This window comes from Helicoverpa armigera, chromosome 16, assembly GCF_030705265.1.
Source record: "Helicoverpa armigera isolate CAAS_96S chromosome 16, ASM3070526v1, whole genome shotgun sequence".
In the NCBI taxonomy this organism is placed as follows: domain Eukaryota; kingdom Metazoa; phylum Arthropoda; class Insecta; order Lepidoptera; family Noctuidae; genus Helicoverpa; species Helicoverpa armigera.
Genome location: NC_087135.1, coordinates 6,475,918 through 6,495,072, shown reverse-complemented (window position 1 = coordinate 6,495,072; position 19,155 = coordinate 6,475,918). Strand labels below are relative to the sequence as shown.

Here is a 19,155-nt window from a genome sequence, read left to right as displayed (position 1 = left end):
AAATTAAGAATTCATAAACACAACTTTATAAAAAGTTGTATTAATAGCTGATGCGGCAGCCATTAATATTATTAATATGGCTTCACGATGCGAGGACCATAAAGTTGAACAAACGAGAGAGGCGGGATACTTTTTACGCGTGGGTTCCCATAAAAACGCAAGCCCTGAATTAGCTCGATTCTTTGTCACCCCTTTTGAGCAACCCTAAAATTTTTACTACCACCGTCTTTGTCTAACAATAACCACTACATTCCCATCCGTTAAACTGCATCAAGGAAAAACAACGTGAAACCGCCCGAGATGAAACGAGATAGAATAATGTATATGCACTAGTACAGAGAACAGAGAGAGCGGCACACGTAGTAGTACGAACGTAGCCATGGATGGGTGCTTTGTGCCGGGAGGGACGGAGACTAGGGAAAGCTAGCGTGCGAGCGAGACGCACCTAAAAATTAACCAACAGAGGGGAGAGGAACCGAGCTTCTTCAAGCGGGGTGGTTAGTCCGCATTCGACCGCGTCGGCGGCAACGTCGCCTCTCGACAAATATTCCGCCGGAAACGATTCGAACTGTGAAAAATATTTTCCAAGTGCGATTTCATACTGTTAACGTTTTGTGTTTATTTTAAGTTTTTTATTGTTATGATACGGCCACCGCCGAATTTTGGATTACGGTATTCAACATTGGAGCAACAGACTTTCGTATAACTATAAAGTACGATGTTATTGTGACGAAAAACTTGTAAGATTGGAATTGTAAACACTCAAGGAAAATCAAGAAAAAAGTTATGAGCGATATTTCGTCGCTTAGATTAATGTGCCGGTTATGATACGCTCGGAGCTTTGACCAAACTTGGATTTGTCAAAAGAGGAATACCAAAGAAAATGTGTGCCAAAATGTTATTTTATTGTTTCTCCTTGTTTACCCTCATTATGTCTTGGATTGGAGTGTCGGCTGAAGAGGAAGTGTCATCTCCGTTGCGGGTAGCACAATGTAGAGCAACATGTTTACAAAAGGTAAGGAAACGATAAATTTTGGATTGTAACGTCCCTACATCAGTTTTGTGTGGTGTTAAATGTAGTTCGCTTAGATATAGCTGAAATATAACGTTTCTCTTCATAAATTACGACAATGTCAACCACAATTCGCTTCGTAGTCAGAAAATGTAAGCTCTCTCGAATCTTGCTTTAATACTGACATTGGCCCTTCAGGCTATGCTTTGATCATTTGACCAAACACCGAACGCTGTTTTGCGTCGTATCTAGCTACCGCGGTGGAACATTAAGAGTTAAATTGCAATTCTAAGCTACCGGGTAGTAGATTGTCAGTTTCACTTCAGTGACACGAAGTACAAGTGTGTAATCAACTAAATGAAAACCCCTCCTCGAAGAGGTATGATCTGAAACACGTGTCTTCGATACGATTGTCAAATCATCTACAAATAACGATGAATGAAAAGCAAGAGACGCAATTACGGAGCTCCCTCATTGTTCAACAACTGTAATAATTGAAGGCATTTGAAAGAAAACAAGAGAACAAGGCCGTGATCCAATTTGATTGTATTGACTTTTCCAAATTACTTATCGTTGAACCAGATCTTGAATGAACTTGTAATCAAAATCGAATCTTGTACGGAATTAGAATACCATAATAGAATGGAAGTGCCTTTTTGTTCGTTTGTTGTTACTCCAAGCGTTAGGCTGTTTCATTCTACCTGTTAGACATTTGATGGCGCGTTTATAAACACACTTGGATCTCATTACGAGTATACACAAGGTCCTTAAGAAACCCGACACAGATGTGTTCGCAGACAATGCTGAAGTTAAAGCTTTGGTGACATCAAGAGTCGTTGATTAAAGTAATGTCACTCCAAATGCTGTTACTGTCAACGTCAAATTAAGTCTGACTTTTTTTAAATACGTGTTTGGGAAAGGTTCTGTTGAATTCAGGTTCTCTAACACTGATTTGTAAATTTGTTAGCAATACATTACAAATTCTCACAAATCTAACTAGGTACCTGCATATTTATGTAGTCCACACTAAAAATATTTTCGCAAGTGCAATGCTTTATCGCCAAACAAAACTGATAGGTATTCCTAAGTACTTTAGCGCAACATTTTATTTTTCTTCTCGTAGATGTTTAACTAGAATTATCACCTATCACCTAGAATTATCTGCATCTAAGAATTAGTCTATTTGCATTTTCTTATATTGTTCACAACCCTCCATATTGTAATAAACATTAGCATGATCATTATTCGTTAAATCCTCGCTCGCAGTAGGCCTATTTGCAGAAACTGACATTAATATTATAAAGGGAGGTTTTTCCATATTTATCGCTCATCGCAGGATAGTGGTTGTTTTGCAAAACAACCGTAAATTATTGAAAGGATAAACAGATAGGAATGAGTTTAATCTACTCATTAGCTGATTGCTAGCAAATCATAATGTGTTTTCATGTAGATACTTTTTATCATATAATTAGGTAATTATGATCATTAAAAGAAATTCGTTAATATTGCTATTTTTGTGATCCACAATCGTACAAGTATGCCTAAGTATTACAACCGAGAAATAAAAGATTCAATTTTTAATCGATCATTAACAAAAATAAATTGATTCCATTTGATACTTATCCGTATTCGAAAACCATACCCATAATAATATATCGATCAGTATTTACAGATAGGATTTATCTAAACTGGTCGCATTATTTATTCGAATCATTCGAAACAGGTTGCCTGCTGGTTATCGGTGCGGACCATGCCTCCATAAACGTAATTTGTATCGGCTATCCCCTTTAAATTGGAATAAACTTATTTGTTTCAGCTCTCCACTAAGAGATTACGCCATAAATTATTTTGTTGGTTAATCAATTTCTTGGTTCAGTAAACTTTAATTAAGTTATTCTGGCATATGTGCTTGCATCATTTTTGTACAAAATGTTATTTATTGCTACTAAATATTGGATTAAATATTCATGACTGATCATCAATATGCTGTCAAAAAGCCGATGAATTTAATCTATCAAATATTCTTAACGATCCTTTTTTAAAAATAAATGTAGATAGAATTGTATGCCAAGCCATATCAAGGAATGCTTAGATAGTGGAGCTACAAAGAATGTATCTAAAGAATAACTTAGTAGCTGCCAATAAATAGCTTCAGAGTCCATTAACTTTATCAAACGACGACCACGTTTTAAATCAGATTTCAATGGAATCATAAATTAGTAGTGTCAGCAACGTTAACTATTTAAGTACCAACGAATACGTGAATCAAATTACTTAGATCGAAAATGCCTTCTTAATCGAACCTTTTGTTGGAGAAAATGGATCCTATACAGTGGCACGATAGAAGCTATGTAGTAGGTACTTACTTATGTTGTTATTTTTAAATAGTATATGGTGAATGCTGTTCTAATGTTTGTCAGTTAAAATTATAAATATTGGTGCTAAGGAACCTAAAATTCATATAATAAAAATTATACAAAAGCATTATAAATTCAGAAATGTTCAGTAAGGCCAAATCCCAGTCAAAAACATTCCTCAGTAAACGTTTTGTCTGGAATCACATTTCTGTTTAACAGAGCAGCATAATCCTTTATCCCAAATTCGTCATGACACGCACACGAATATGTATTGTGTTCAATATTGTCGTATTTGTAGAAATTTTATATTTATGATTTCAGGTAAGAATAGATTGTAAAACATACCCATATCATGCACATCATCTACATTTCAAAATCGACATCTGTTGCACTAATCCACGACGTATTTAGTGCGATCACGCTTCCATTTTTTGCAGATCTTAATGCTTTGCTTTTAGTGGGAGTTTTTTTAATCAAATTCTACCTGCGACAAGGGCACAATGATCTCCATTTTTTTCATTTTGTTTGTAAAGGGATGTGCGTGATGTTGCCGGAGGCGGAAGGATAGGTAGTTTCTTTTTAACATTATTGGGGTACGTGAGGAAATACGCAAATTACTTAACTATAGGCTAAGAAATTGGCTGCCTACCTGCCTTTGTACTAAATTGCTCTTATAAAATTAGATATTTTTTACCATACGGGTTGATGTGGAAACGGTTTGCGTTATTAACTGTCGACAAAAACTAATCGATTCCATATTGAGATAGCCGCAAAACAAAAGGCTGAGCAAAACAATTGGCCGCTGATTTTTAAATCTTTGTAACAAAACAGTAACTTGGGATGTGTAAAAAGTGGAGACATTGACGGGCCACGCTGTCGCCAGAAACTATTTTCTCCTATTGTGTCTCATTGAAACATGGACCTTTTAAAATATATTGGCTTGTGTTTTTTCGATTCTTCTTTTTGGGTAACCTTTTTGTTAGAAGCCTGCCTCCCTCGATGGTAAGTCGGACTTTGGGGACACGTGATGAATTTTAAAAAGTACTTTAAGTGCCAAGATATAGATATGGTTATGGCTACATTATGGCATGTAAGTTCTGTCATGTAAATTTTATGTGTCGTTCTTTTATAAAAAACCGTTTTGAATACTTTCATGTTTGGAAAATTGTTATGGGATTTGTATGCTTAGAATCAGAATGACGTCTTTTATTATTTATTTTACAATCGTAGTTGAATTTATTTTCTCTAATTTTGATTCTTATAATATTAGTCTAGTAAAATAGTTATGCATTAAAATGAAGCATAAAATACAAAGATGTTTTTGCCCAATTATCTTAAAGGACCGTTTTCATATCAGAACAAATAATAACTTACATATACATTTTAAAATGAGGTCATACCATTTTCGGTAACAATTTTGTCGAAACCATTAGCTGATTGTTGGCACAGTTTCAACGTTTTTGAATCAACAACTTTTATGACTCCGTTTTGTAAATTTTATTGCACAGATTTTAAGTTACCCAAATAATTCCACCATCGTACCTACTGTACTTAAAAAAGAATAATGCCGGCTTCACCTTGAGACCTAAAACATTGCAAAAAGAGACCATAAAGAACGGGCCGGGTGATCGTGAAATAAAATCTCGATTAGAAATTTAGGAACGTTCCGGCCTTCCCTTACGGTCCCTTTTTGAAGTAGTCACTCTGACTGCGAGCATTATTATTTTATCGTTGTTCAGCCATGCACAAGAGGTAGAATAAAAATTTTGTTCGAGTAAAAATAAAAAAAGGTCTCTCAAGGTTTCGGATGCACGTCCTCGGGCCACGCAGCGTTTAGAAAAAAATAAACGAGAAAGTCCACGCCGAAATGACCTGCGTTTTTGTCCACGATTTGTTTTCGTTTTTGTTACGTTTGAGTTCATTTGGAAGTAGCCATGTCTGTTGCTTACTGAATTAACTTAAATTGCCTTGGCTTTTTTGTATAAGAGAAAATTACTTCAAGTTCCTTTTGTGGTTACAATTTTGGAAGCGGTTGACACAATTGAACAGGTTGTGGTCTCATTTTCGATTATTAGGTAGCTGTGTACATAAACACGAAATCCTCGATTTGGAATCGAAGGGCTGTTAAAGTTTTCAAATTATTTGGAATGGCCTATAGAGCCCTTGTGAATATTTTGCGTTTAAAGGTGCTAAAAGGCCTTTTTGGTGTCTTGATGGAAATTTCGTTGAGCTCATAACAATGTGAAAAAGGCAAGCGTTGCTCGCGGCGCGGCTGGCGCTCATACGGCCTCACCTCGTGAAGGGTGGCTTATCCGGCAAGGCAGTCGTAATAGAGCCGTATACCAGAGCAGACGATTAATGATTCATGACCCCTCGTAGCGCAGTGTCATCAATATTATTCTGTTTGTATCCAGCGCGTTTGGCCCACCCTCGCCCGCGCCCCGTTCATACATAAATAAGCGCGACACGTCGTCTTCTCTGATTACATCGCACCGATGTAGTGAGAAATAGTGTAGTCGGATGCTGAGCCCGTCTTTTGTTCAATATATTCCCTAGAGACACCGAATGAATAGTTAACACTGTATGCTCAACGTGCATGTTTACGGTTTCGGGTTTCTCTTAAAGATTCAAGATAAGGAAGGTGAAGGAATTTATTCGTTTGGTGGCAATAAGCTGATGTTACAATCGGCTTTAGTGTAAAGTTATAGGTTTCGTGTGACTTTGATACGTATCGTGTGGACTGGTCGGCGTGCTCTCGCGCTCCGAGCAAGACAAGCGATTGCACAGGAACACTCATTTAATACTACAACATCGCGAATCACAAATCTTTCGTTAACACAATTTTGTGTCTTGTGTGGAATATCAATAAAAAAAAAAAACCTACCAAGAAAACTTTGACATCTCAGTTTAACAAGCCTAGGAGATCTTGGCTATAACTTAACTCTGATACCATAATTGCCTATTGGTCGCACATAAGTCAATATATTAATATTCAGGTGCCACGTGACAGTTAGAGAAACACGTCGTTACTAGAAATTACATGACGTTCCGTTAGACCAAAGTTGACGAAGAGACTGTTGTCACGCGATACGACGATAAAGCACGCTTCGGGCTAAACTTAGTAGAACGTAGACTCCGACTGGATTCCAACGCAAACACTGATTGATACTGGCTTTGTGGACTTTCTCGATAGCTTACTCGATAATAATCTTCTTCATAATTAATTGAGACTCTTAATAAACCTTGTGACAACGCTGGAATTTTCATAAAACAACAAAACGTTGAAATCAATTTGTCCGACGATTATTGGATCGGAGATAATAAATCTGCTATAAATCGTACTGCGATTGTTACTTTCAATCGTTAAATTAACTTTGAGGATATTTTGCCGACGCGTGTGAATATTGTAAATGTTTATCAAATTGGAAATTCCAGATAGTCAATGACAAATGGTCTGCGACCTCTTGATTACCAAAAACAAGAGTAATTTATTGGGCATATCGGACAGTTTTAATTTGAGCCAGAAATGGTTGGGTAATTTGGTTCTATAATATTTGTTGGGTCGGTTTCCATAGCTGTGAAAGCTCGGCGCGGTCGCCTCGAGTTGTTCTGATAAATGATGCGACCGCTACTGCTACACCGCTTCGCTTTTAATCCTCGCTCCACCATTGTGTCCCCGTCCAATTTTTGACGTTAACCGTTTTCTTCCACAAACGACACACACGTTGTTTAGCTCGGTAAATAAGAAATTAATGATCCTTTCCCATTTATCTCTGTATACAATCAATCAACCTATGCGTGCTATCTAATGGCTCCTATTTGCTTATCGTTTAATGCGGTGCTTTTGAATTACAAAAGGACTTTAGCTGTCAAACGGAGCGCTTTCTTCGAACATATATTTCATAATTAAAGATTCATTTACCTTTTTTTAATCCCCTTCGGTTACAAATTACGATCGCTCATAAACAAAGAAATAAGATAAACATTACAACAGCGATGTGAAGATTAAAAATTATGAAACAGTTAATCAGTTTTAATGGTGTAGTGAGGCCGAGCGGCAGTTTTGATTACATATTTAATGTTTTAGTAAACTATTTTACAACGTTCCGTAGTTGATTGGGATTCGATTAAAAGCAGCTGCCCTCACTCAAGGCGTAGACTAAGCCCTACAGGCTGCGATGAAATGGAGATAGTTTTAATGCTCGTAAATTTCATTCCGAGACTTCGCCGTCCGATCAACTAAATCACTTTCGTAGGGGTATTTGCGCAAGAGTCAAAACTAAAATTTGCACTCAAAATATTTTGCCGTTAGTTTGGAAAATAGTTCGTAACTTCCTTTTTCAGTGGATAACTTAAATAAACACTACGAAGAACATATATCATACATTCAATAGAATTAAAATTTATATTGTTACTGCCTTTGTAATGTTTTAATTAACATGATATTTTATTATCGTGCCTATTGTTTAAATTGAAATAAAAAAATTAACATGGAATGTAGCTCTAATTTAGATATAACCACTCAAGCGTCCAAGCCGCGCGGTGATTCTCGGCTCACCTGTCCGCGCATGAAATGTCAATTGCTTTTTTGCGACCAAGCGCGACTCTTTCACCAAAAACGATGACTACTGAAAAACTACAATAGCTAGATTCGAATAAAAAATACTCACGGAAAGCTAAAAGAACGGACAATTTTATTTGATTAAAAGTAAATTACTTTAATTAATATTATAGGATGATAATAAAGTATAAAGTTGAGGATATCAAAAAAAAATCGTATATTTTTTTTATTCAGAGTTTTATAAGAAAAATATAATGGTTACTGGTAACAATGTTTTTTTATTATATTAGTACAGGATATACTCTTTAAAATGATACCAATATCTTAATATAAATATTTAGTTTTCTGTCATGAAAAAATAAACAAAGTTAAGTGTTTCTCAAGCGGTCACTGGGCCTCGGGCGACGTAAAAATGTGACAAGATGGCCGCCCGGCTAATAGCGTTTTCACACGACGAGGTTGTTTTAATGAATTTTTTTATTAATTTTTTTAATTAAACGTTTACTTTTATATAATTTTATTACATATCCTTTTTCTATTATACAAATTATTATGTTAAATAGAAAAAAAGAAAGCGGTTATTGGTATTACAGTAAAATAAATACACTGTAAAACTGAAAAAAAAAAGAAACAGTAAACAAACATTATAATGCGCAAGGGCGTAAGCTCAGTAAAGCCACATTTTTTAAAACCACAAAACATTCCCAAATTGATCATAAAACGCTCCGTGTGAACAAACCATTATTAACGTTGTAAGTAGATCGGTCCATGGGGATTCGGCTCACCAACACTAAAATCATGAATAACGTCTTAACATTTTAGTAATTATAGACCCCATCTCAATGTATTTCGTTTGTAAATGGCCATTAACGTGCTAATAGTGAACGATTCTCGTATATTTTGCATTTATTTAACAAAAATAACTAATTAGAATACACTGTAAACAATAGAAAAGTATCAAACGATGATCGTGTAGTGATCGTATAACTTTTCCAACTAAATTATACTATGTAAACGTTTTGAAATTGTCGTAATAATACATATTTCGTAAAGGAAACTTCTTCACGTTTATTTTGATATAAAATAACAATCTAAATAAGGTATAAAACAAGAAACTTACCACATTTTTGTCAAGAGCTCCACACACAAAAAAGTCACTTGTCAAAAACGACGAACTGTCACTTCAATATATTTTTTTACAAATTTATTGTTGCCATTGCACAGAAAAAATCACAACTCACGGATGACAAATTTAATAACGCGCCATCTAGTATCAATCAACTATATTAATACCACCTGGCTATAGCGCTGTACACGTTTAAACTGAACGATGTCGTTCGGATACTGTAGTCACCATGAACGCTTAAGGCAAGAATTTTGTTGGTGATTGTTATCACCTCGAACGCTTGAGTGGATAAGTATGTAATTTCTGGATATTAATAAAATCATAAAAGCTTCAAGGTTCAAAAACTTCGTAATTAAACAAAGCACAGTAGGATGTCTGCGATGGGCGGAGTCTGCGTACGCGCAATCGAAACGTTTTTCGTGGGGTGGGGAAAAGTGGGGGAACCATAATTTCTTCCTTAATTAAAACGTTTAAAGACTCAAATCGGTTACATAAAAAAGGAAGTAGGGATAATTGTGATCCATTTGTTTCCCTCAAAAGTAAAGGTGTCAGAATTTATCGTGTTCCGAAAATTCCGGGCCGTCAGAACCGCCCCAAATCTCTTTATCTCCGCATTAATCTTTTAAAACCCATAAAACGTATCTTTGGATCTTACCAAATATTTTGTACGAAATTGATGGGGGACCATCTTTTATCTAGAGCTCAAATCTATAATACGACGATCAAAATTCCTAGAGGTGTCGATACAACCCAAGACTATGTCACAGATGTAAGAGATTGTCGTTTATTATGGCTTGTTTTTTAACTCTTAAGGGCCATATTCAATATTTATACAAAAAATCGGTCCTAAGTCCAGTTATTAATTTTACCTGGCCTTTTATTACTCTGGACGGCATTTATTTTCGTGAGACCCTAATTAATTTTACTGCTGTATTAAAAAACCGAAAATATTTGCATAAAGGTAAATTATGTTCTTGTCAGCTCAGCAAGTCGTTAAAAAAGGTTTTTACAGTAATTAAAATGGTTGACAAAATAGTAAGATAGTTGCCATCCAATTCCATATACATAATCCGTGTGTCCTCTAGTTGTTTTAAAAATAGTTGGAGCATGTATATATCACTACTGTACTGCCACTTAAAGTGTGAAACGATCATTGGGGGCTCGCGTGGGCCGCGTCGCAGTTGGTATGCTTCATACAAAAAACACGAGGCACCCCGTTGTTTTAGAGCTAAAAAAATAATGAAATATGCCTCTTTATAGACTTTTTTATGTAAAACGTTGAGAGTTTTAAACGCCTTAGCTTTCAAAAAGTACAACCCGCGGCGAACGCATTTGTATTTGGTATCGAATCCAAATTGAGATTTTTTTGAAATTGAATGTTTGTTTTAGAATATTTACATTCAATAATAGAGTTAAAAACTGAGTTTTATTTGTATTTAATTTAATATATTTTCATACATATTTGATAGAGAGATAACACATTTAAATAAGTTCTTTGATGCATAAAGCGCGTGAGGTAGCGTTTTAAATTAAATAAACATGAATAATTATAATAGATTAAAGTTTGTCATACAAAATGGGCTGCTTCAATTTGGACAGATGGTTCACAGTGGAAATTAAATCTATTCATGTGAATGAACAGGAAAGGACCATAGAATTGAGTCCGCTTGGTACACATCGTTCTATCATCTATTCTTGATTATGAAGTTGTGTTTTATTTTAATTGATTTCAAAAACAAGTCTCTTAAAATTGTGTTACGAATATGGTATAATGATGAGATAGTAATTCAGCTATTTTCTAGATTTTTATAATTTTTTTCTGACCTGCAAACAAATCAAAAAGTTCAAAACACATCATCAACATTCAAAAATGAACTAAACTAAATCACCTCCTAATTTTAAATTTCCGACTCATCTGAGTAAACACGTACCATACGTAGCTTGGAACGTCGAGTAGACTAAAATACCGGGGGTTCAAACTGTTCAAAGCCATTCGTCTTAGACTTGCCTGTCATGGCCAATAGCACCCATCAATGTTCCGTGTATTTGGCTGAAGCACGTAACACACTTATTTTAGAATCTTAAAATAATATTGTTCTCTTTCTGCCTCTTGAACTATTGTGGCGTATTAGCATCTGGAAGTTGACGCGTTGCGACACTGACGAATTGTAACGTCCAAATTGACTTTTGACGTTCTATTTTTTTTGTCGGTTGCATTGTTGATATACCACTTAGGTGCGTTTCTTTTGTTTTTAATCGAATGACATTCCTCTTTGTTAGGTGAAATCGTACATAACGCAATAAAGCTTTATTTGAAACCAAGCTTTGCAAACTGATACTAATATAGGACATCAACTTCGTTCTTTCGGTAAATAAAATTGTATTTATTACTTTCTTGGAGACGTTAATTATTTCTTTTAGAACACGGTAGTTTTGAGAAGCACACACTTAAACCTGAGTATCAGAATGCAAATATGACTGAATAAAAAGTTTTTATTACCTTATGAATATGAATTACTAGCGTGAAAACTATATTCTTGGAAAAGAAACATAACGAGTCTATAAAATTTCAAAAGGTGCATAAACTCGTCATTTTGAAACCGAATTAGCTAGGTAAATTATACGAATAATATCGATTTCAATAGCGTATTTATTAGTGGTACAGTACACAGACAGTTTTATTATCACGACCAAGATATTTTAACGAACCGAATGTACGTCTAAAATAAAAGAGGAACATGTCGGTACATTTTTTGTTCATCGGACACGCCATTTAAGTCACAATCGTAAATTTTATTGAAATGTCGCAACAGCGATCGCCGCACGAGATGTCTTGTCTCCGGGGACGAATTTATGCGTAATTCGTAAACAAATTGACGTGTTCGGGACGTACTCTGAAGGGGACCCCGACTTGACGACTTGACGCGTCTTTTGAGTCTTTTTGAATATTTACGAAATGACTGCTATACATTCTGTTAACTTTCACGTTTCGTGTTTTATTCACCGATGCACTTGCGATTAATCCATCATTTCGTGAAATTATTGTGAATTCGTCCGTCTACAAAACCGATTTAACGTATCGTTTGCGCTTTAAGAAATGACACCTCAATGCTCCTTCAGTCTGCTTCGTATGGCTTCTTAAGTCGTAAAATGGTATCACCTTACACAATAGATGCTATTGTCTTTTTATAAGGAATACTGTATTTTCATTCCAAGATTAATTTGATCTTTGTTTCGCTTGGTTCATTTTCGATAATAATACTCTAACTTTCTCTGATTTTTATGTTTTATTCTTTCCTTTAACTATGTTCGTAACTATCTTTGGAGCGTCAACTCGGTTTCCTTTTTGCATCAACTCGGTCTACTAATAAAGAATACAGTATACGATAATGTTTGTAAAACATTTCGCTTCGACGTAGTGTTGGAGTGCCCTTAATTTAAAATTTATGTGTTTTGGAACTCCGAAGGCGACAGTATTGTGAAGTTTATTTACGGAGGTAAAAAAACCTCGAGCGAAGTTTGCAGAATGGGACAATAAACTTTTTAATTTGTGGCGAATTCAATCAATAAGAACAGGAGAAGTGTCGTAAACACGGTCGTGGCTGGCGGCGCCCGCGGCGCAAGTGCCACAGGTTTTCTCAACATGGCTTCCTGCTGTTCAGTGTTGCCATCTAAACGGCTATTAGTTACGTTTTACGCGAGACGCGCCGGGCGTTCCAACGTGTTTATTCTTAATTGACTCCTAAATATCGCTGTTTTTGGCCATGAATCGTGTTAATCGGACATATTTATTTGAAAGCATGGAAGCGCACTCCTAAGTGAGCCATTCGTACACAGTTTTATAGCTGCGGACGCGCCACCACTCGATACAGTTCCGTTGCTTGCTTGTTAATTAAGGATTTGCGGCCAAGCTTTATGGTAGGCAATAGTCACAACAATAATACATCTTGAACAGTCGCATTTCCTTTCTCAGTTGGCCGGGGAGGCTTGTTGGCTTATCTGATGTCATAAGGAGTATCGGGGGGCCTATCGGGCTGCGTCAGACGTCCGTTGTCCTGTTCGTACTTATCTGCTCACTAAATAAAAAGCTTTTCCGCCGCTCGTCGCGGCCTCTCACCGCGGACACCCAAGTCTTTCTTCCCACTGTCCTGGCTCTCGTTTATCGCACGTGACGTGACAATTCTTTTATCCCCGACACTTTCTTTCCACATAAATTACTCGACTGTTCAGTGCTACCGAGGATTGCTTTGGCTAATGTCACAACTCGTGGATTTCTCCCTTTATTCAGTTTCGTTTTGCATTCCGCCAGCTGTGTTTGCTCATTGTCTCTTCGCTTTAAATTAAAAAAAGATTTTGTTTTTATTCGCGCTGTCTTCCTCGCCCACGACTTTATGTGACGTCAAGTTTGGAATGAAGTATTCTTATTGTTGTGCCGTGGAGTCTTTACGCAACGTCGGATTGCATAAATTATTTAAAAGGTTTTATTTTAATTAAACGGGTAAAGGGGGTATTCGATCTGAGTATTTCTTGTTTGCGTTTACAATTTGCATAATGCGGCATGTATGGTTGCAACGTTGTAGCTTGGATAATCATAAAGTCATTGACTCGATATTAATATGGTGGTGGTTCAATAGCTGGTTTGTATAATTGTCATACAATCCGCTCATATTCATGATCATGCGCAGGTGGCGCGCGCTCGGACACGCGCCGTGATAGCCGAACGACTTGCATGTAATGTTATAGTGTCGTTATGCAGGTTGACATTTTATTTCACAGATCTACGATTGCATAAACCTTCACTTAATGAGAAACTCATAGGATATTTTCTCAAAATAATACGTGCCTCATTATCGGTCGGTCATTGTTCAGTGGTTTAATCTCCGTACAAGTAAAAGTATGTAGCAATATTACCCGAGTGTTCGGGAGTGCTAAAGGTATTCGAATATTACTCAACCTGAAAGGTCCAAAGACCACTAATTCCGCATTCAAAGACCCTTCACCCGACACATTACTAAAGGAGTCCAAGGGTGGGTGAAGTAACAAGTGTCTAATCTCCTTAGCGGTCACATCACGGTTCGATGTCTCATGAAAATTACATCCTTTACTTAGTTGAACTTTGGGGACCTTTCGAAGGTACGCTGGTGTTTTCAAACTACTCACAATAAAGGAGAAACTGATACAACTAACTTTGTTTACGTGAAGGTATTAAATAGTTAATCAATGAACTTGTTTCTCAAGGCTCTTTTGTTTATAGCATGAACATAAGTGAGATTATTTCGAACTTCGAATTTATAAATGGAGTTTCCTTAAGTATTTTTTTTTTTAACTTAATCAATGTACGTACCTAAAAGGTGCGCTTGAGCATGATCAGCCGCTTCAAAGTTAATCAATAGCCTCATAGACTCCCAAATGCCATAATCCAAGTAATGATAAATGATCACATACAAAAGATATGGCAACCAAGCTGATCACTGCCCATTGTTACACTTTGTGGACAAAAAACAGACGTTCTGTGTGTCCGAGATAGTTTATTTAGTGATTAATCTTCTCATTAGAACGTTTGCGGTTGGTTGGGTAATTGACTACAATAAGTATAAAAGCTTTGCTGAGCAAACCTTTTTTTAGGATAGCATGAAAGAAAAAAAGGTATAAATGGATGGTTTTAAATAAAAGAATCAGATACATTATTCATAACATTTTATTGTCTCTAACGAATAAAACAAATGAAAGAAACAAAAGCCAGAGCTACAGTAATAAGTAGCAGGTCCATACATCATTGCTGTCAAATTTCCTTGCAGCTAAATATTTGTTCAGTCGGTGTATCGTGGCCATTAGATATGTATTATTAGATCCATCAATCATTTTAACAAAGCGATTTGCTTTATAGTTAAGATAATTGTAATTAGAAGGTATTATATTTTCTTACCGTACATTTTTGGTGCTCGGATTTCGAAAATATTTGTTTGAAGAATCACAGTCACATGGTGCTAACGCCAATGAAATAACTTATATTTTCCTAAAATTATCAAATTTTGTAATTGACAAAAAAATACGGTTCCAAGTTCGTTCCTCTACTATTGTATCAACAGAGTTACCTAAATCTTTTAGGCCTCTAAAGCGGGAACAAAGCGAATTGTTATAACAAAGGCGAAACTTCCTGACAATACTTCAAATCTAATTCAATAAGCCTAATCCCATAACCAGTGTTAGAATGGGGTCCTAAGATAACGGTAGAATCAGTGCATTGACCTGAACAGGCCCAGTTCACGCTGTAAATGAGCACTAATAGTTGTTCTACGTATATTTTCCTATGTCTTTAGCACAGTTCCTTTAAAAACGACCCGTTTTGCTTACGAATGATAGTTTCCTAGCACAAGCCTCGTAGAAGTTAACGTCAAAAGTTACTGTACAAAATTTTGATTATAGGAACCGGGTCTTAGACCAATATGTACCTACTAAACCACTTCGTAAGTAGCGAAGTAGAGTACATGCTGATTATGTGACCTACATGCTACAAACTGCTTTAATGCTATGCTTATCATTATAAAATGTGGTTTGATAAGTGGCTGAATAGAAATGAGTTTAGTTTTCTTTCGTTCCTTTTTTGAATTTGCTTTTTTTCAACGTTCAGTTTTTTAATTTGCTTTTTTTTATTGTTCATTTTTAGTAACTGGTCTTTTGGTATTAGGTCAGTGAATAGGAACATGTCTGTGTGTTCCAATAATTTTGCTGATTTTCAAATTAAATTGAACAAGATCAGATTAAATTGAGATCACACAAAATTTAGAAGAAAAATCAAAGACCAAAGATGTGTTTTCCATTCTAGAAGATTAAAAGGAGGTTCTTCCAATAAAAATCGCTGGTGCACCATGTGAATAAGTTCTAATTAAAGGAAACGCGTTAGCTAATGGCCACAACGGATGTGTTCACCGCTTACCGCGGGCTCTATTTGAACAAGATGTATTCCTTTACATGTGGTTTCGATAATACCAAGCAAGTGATGTTTGAACTTTGTTATGTGAACTTCCATACTACTACTTACATCACTGTAGTAAAAATATTGATTCCCCTGATCTAGGTCTGTTAAATTTTCGGTCCCATCAAATTCCAAAATGTCTCTTATGCCAGCTAAATCTTTGCAATGTCTTTCTTCGTTTTTGAACGAAATTATCTATGAATGCAAGTAAAGTTCTAATTGTGAACCTAGCAGTAGATAATTTCAATGCTTATAATCAAAATAGAATGTTAAAACATGATCCTTCTTCAAACCAATCTACAATACAGTTAAAGGTTAGCTCAAGATATTACGTAGTTCTAACACAATCCTGCTTCGTTAAATGTAATTGAAACACAAACATTCAGTACAATCACAGATTATATAATAGTTACTACGTAACAGATAAATCACTCCATACAAAAAAGTCCATACCTACTGCTATAAGCACCTACAAGTTCCCCAACTACCTACAAATTCCTAGCTGCGTTATAAAATGAACCTTAAAAGCTCGAGCGCTTGATTGTTATTCCAATGCGATAGCGCACAGTTCAGTGACCGCAACCGTGCCGTGGCCGTGCTTAGGGTTGCTTCTTACAATTTATTAATATTTAAGTAGGAAAACAAAGTTACAAGAATATTTTTCTTTAGTTAACTACCTACTAAAATGGAGTATGGGTACATATTACTAAATATTACCTAATACGTAAGCATAGGTAAGTACTTAGTCAAAATCAAAGGCGGTTTCCAACTATTTTTCGAGCACAAGTGCCATACCCCTTATGGTACAACTCCGTCGAGTGTTGATACATACCTAAAATTGGTTTCTGCGTAGCGACACGCGTAATGTTCCGAGTCGTCATTAAGTTGGACCAGAACTATACCTACTTACACTCGAGATGTGTTTTGAGCTACAAAAATCACAATACAGTTCATATAACTAAGTAGGTATCTAAAGTAAAATAAGTACCTAATGATCTCTGTTGTTAAAATCATAAAGTAGATAAGTATTAATTTATATATAAAAAAATGGAATTACTAGATAAGTTCATACATATAAAAAAAAAAAAAAAAAAAAACAGCGTAACATGCCACGAAATAAAAATAATAATATTGGAGCGCGCGCGGCGCGTGTGACTATTGAAAGCCCTGAGCCGCGTGGGGCTACCGGTAACCCAGCGAGCGGTAGGCATTTATCGCGCGCAAGTACGTCGAGTGACAGAGGCCTGGTACAATATATTAGAATAGAGTATTTATTACTATGTCTTTAGCTCAAGGCGGGGTAAACTTTAATACGGCAGCGGTATAAGATATACAACTTAATTTAATCGAGAAACCAAATCAGTCGCACATAATTGATATAAATCGGCATATATTGAACCCTATCGCGTATCAGAATCTAAGTCCTATTAGTAACGGTACAAGACAAGATCTTCGCATTAAGATCTATCTCATTTGATTCTTTTTCTTCGAATTCTGATGGACCGGAATGCATCAATCACGAAGAAATCAGTTCCAATATAAATGTATTATCTATCGGATCTGATACATCTGTCAGAGTTCAATCTACTAAATGGATAGCAATATGTATGACAGCTTCACTTTTTGTATAGCTTATATGAAGAAATGACGTCATAGTTTCTTTTAATATCTAGCCAGATTTTTCGTATTTCAAAAATAGAACACTCAACTTCTGAAAAATGTTCGCAATTTTATCCGAAACTAAAAAGCGATAGTTTTGATGAAAGATTTCCGAACAAACTTTACTCTAAGTGTAGTTCAAGGAACAAAGAGTTTAAAAAGCATCTCGACTCTCGACCCTTCGGCATCCTTTGATGCTTACCCTTTACCTTGGAAATTCCCTACAGAGTACAGGGACTTGGTTTTGGAAATTTAAGACGACTACTTGTATTAAATGTAGAGGTTGAATGTTCTAAATACATAAAAGATGCCGCGTAGGGGGTATCAAAGTTTTTACCGTGAAGTACATTGAAAAGGATGATACCTACATATTATACGAAAAATGGGAACCACAGCCTATTACACACGTATCAATTTAATACACTTATTTGTCAAAATGCATCTGCCTAATTTGCTGTAAACATCTAACAAATATTTTTTCTTGTTGCAGGTAATTTACAAACGACTTCCTCAGCATCCATTGATAGTATTGTAAGTGACCACATTCATCAATGGACATCAATTATGCCTAACTGACATAAGTCAGAAATAAAATCACATTGTTGTGAAGATATTCGGCGTATTCCTTGTACATCCCAACCTTTTATAGAGGAACGGAAATCGTACGTATTGGACGCAACACAATCGAACTCACAAAATAAATCGTGGCCATTCAAACTTGGCAAAAGACACGTTCTAGCGTCATTTCAATAAAAGTTATTGTATTGAGAACCGACAATAGGTAGAGGAAGTGATGTGTCCTGTGTTGAGGCAAGTGGACTGTTTATAATTTGTCCATTGTGGGCATGTAATGGAACGTGTCCAGCGGCCGAAGCTATTGTTCGCGGACGATCGACCGATGCACTTCCTTTCTAATTGGCTTTCACACTACGCACAAATATCCAGATAAATAACGTAATTGATGGAAAAATGTGCGTGAATAGCGGTTATATTGATACGGTTTTTTTTCTTCCTACATTTTGGGGAACAGCATTGTTGATGGATAAAAGAGTTCGCAGTATTATGCGCGGTAGACCGAATATCCGGCTGGATACCAACGAAATATTGGTGGTCGCATCATTATAAGACTTTGCAGTAAAATCAAACCGCAAATGGTTTGAGGATTAACCATTTATTTTACTGCATTTATAAGATACCTTGCCTTATGCGAACAGTCATACTAAGTATCCCCTTTAACTAAACGTTCTGCATCATAAGTATTATCCCTGATGCGCAAAATAATGTCAAAACATTTCCCCTCATGGAAATTTCTTATAATCTCCTCTCAGTAGTCAGATTACAATGGCTACCGCGAGAATGCGCGATAGCTAATCGCATTACGTCTGTTAATAATTAATTCTCCGATATTTCATACGGTATGATAGACGTTATCTTCAGTCCCATCTGCATCTGATACATCGAGTG

The 19,155-nt window shown here is 36.0% G+C and overlaps 1 protein-coding gene across 1 annotated transcript in view; it reads left to right on the top strand.

The window, feature by feature from the left end:
- Window positions 1-431: 431 nt before the first annotated feature.
- Window positions 432-19,155, top strand: part of LOC110376492 (uncharacterized) — a 37,167-nt gene continuing 18,443 nt past the window's right edge. Inside the window, exon 1 of the mRNA XM_021334986.3 lies at window positions 432-1,015. Coding sequence (XP_021190661.2) covers window positions 884-1,015 — 132 coding nt within the window. The 5' untranslated portion in view covers window positions 432-883. The remainder of the gene's footprint in view (window positions 1,016-19,155) is intronic.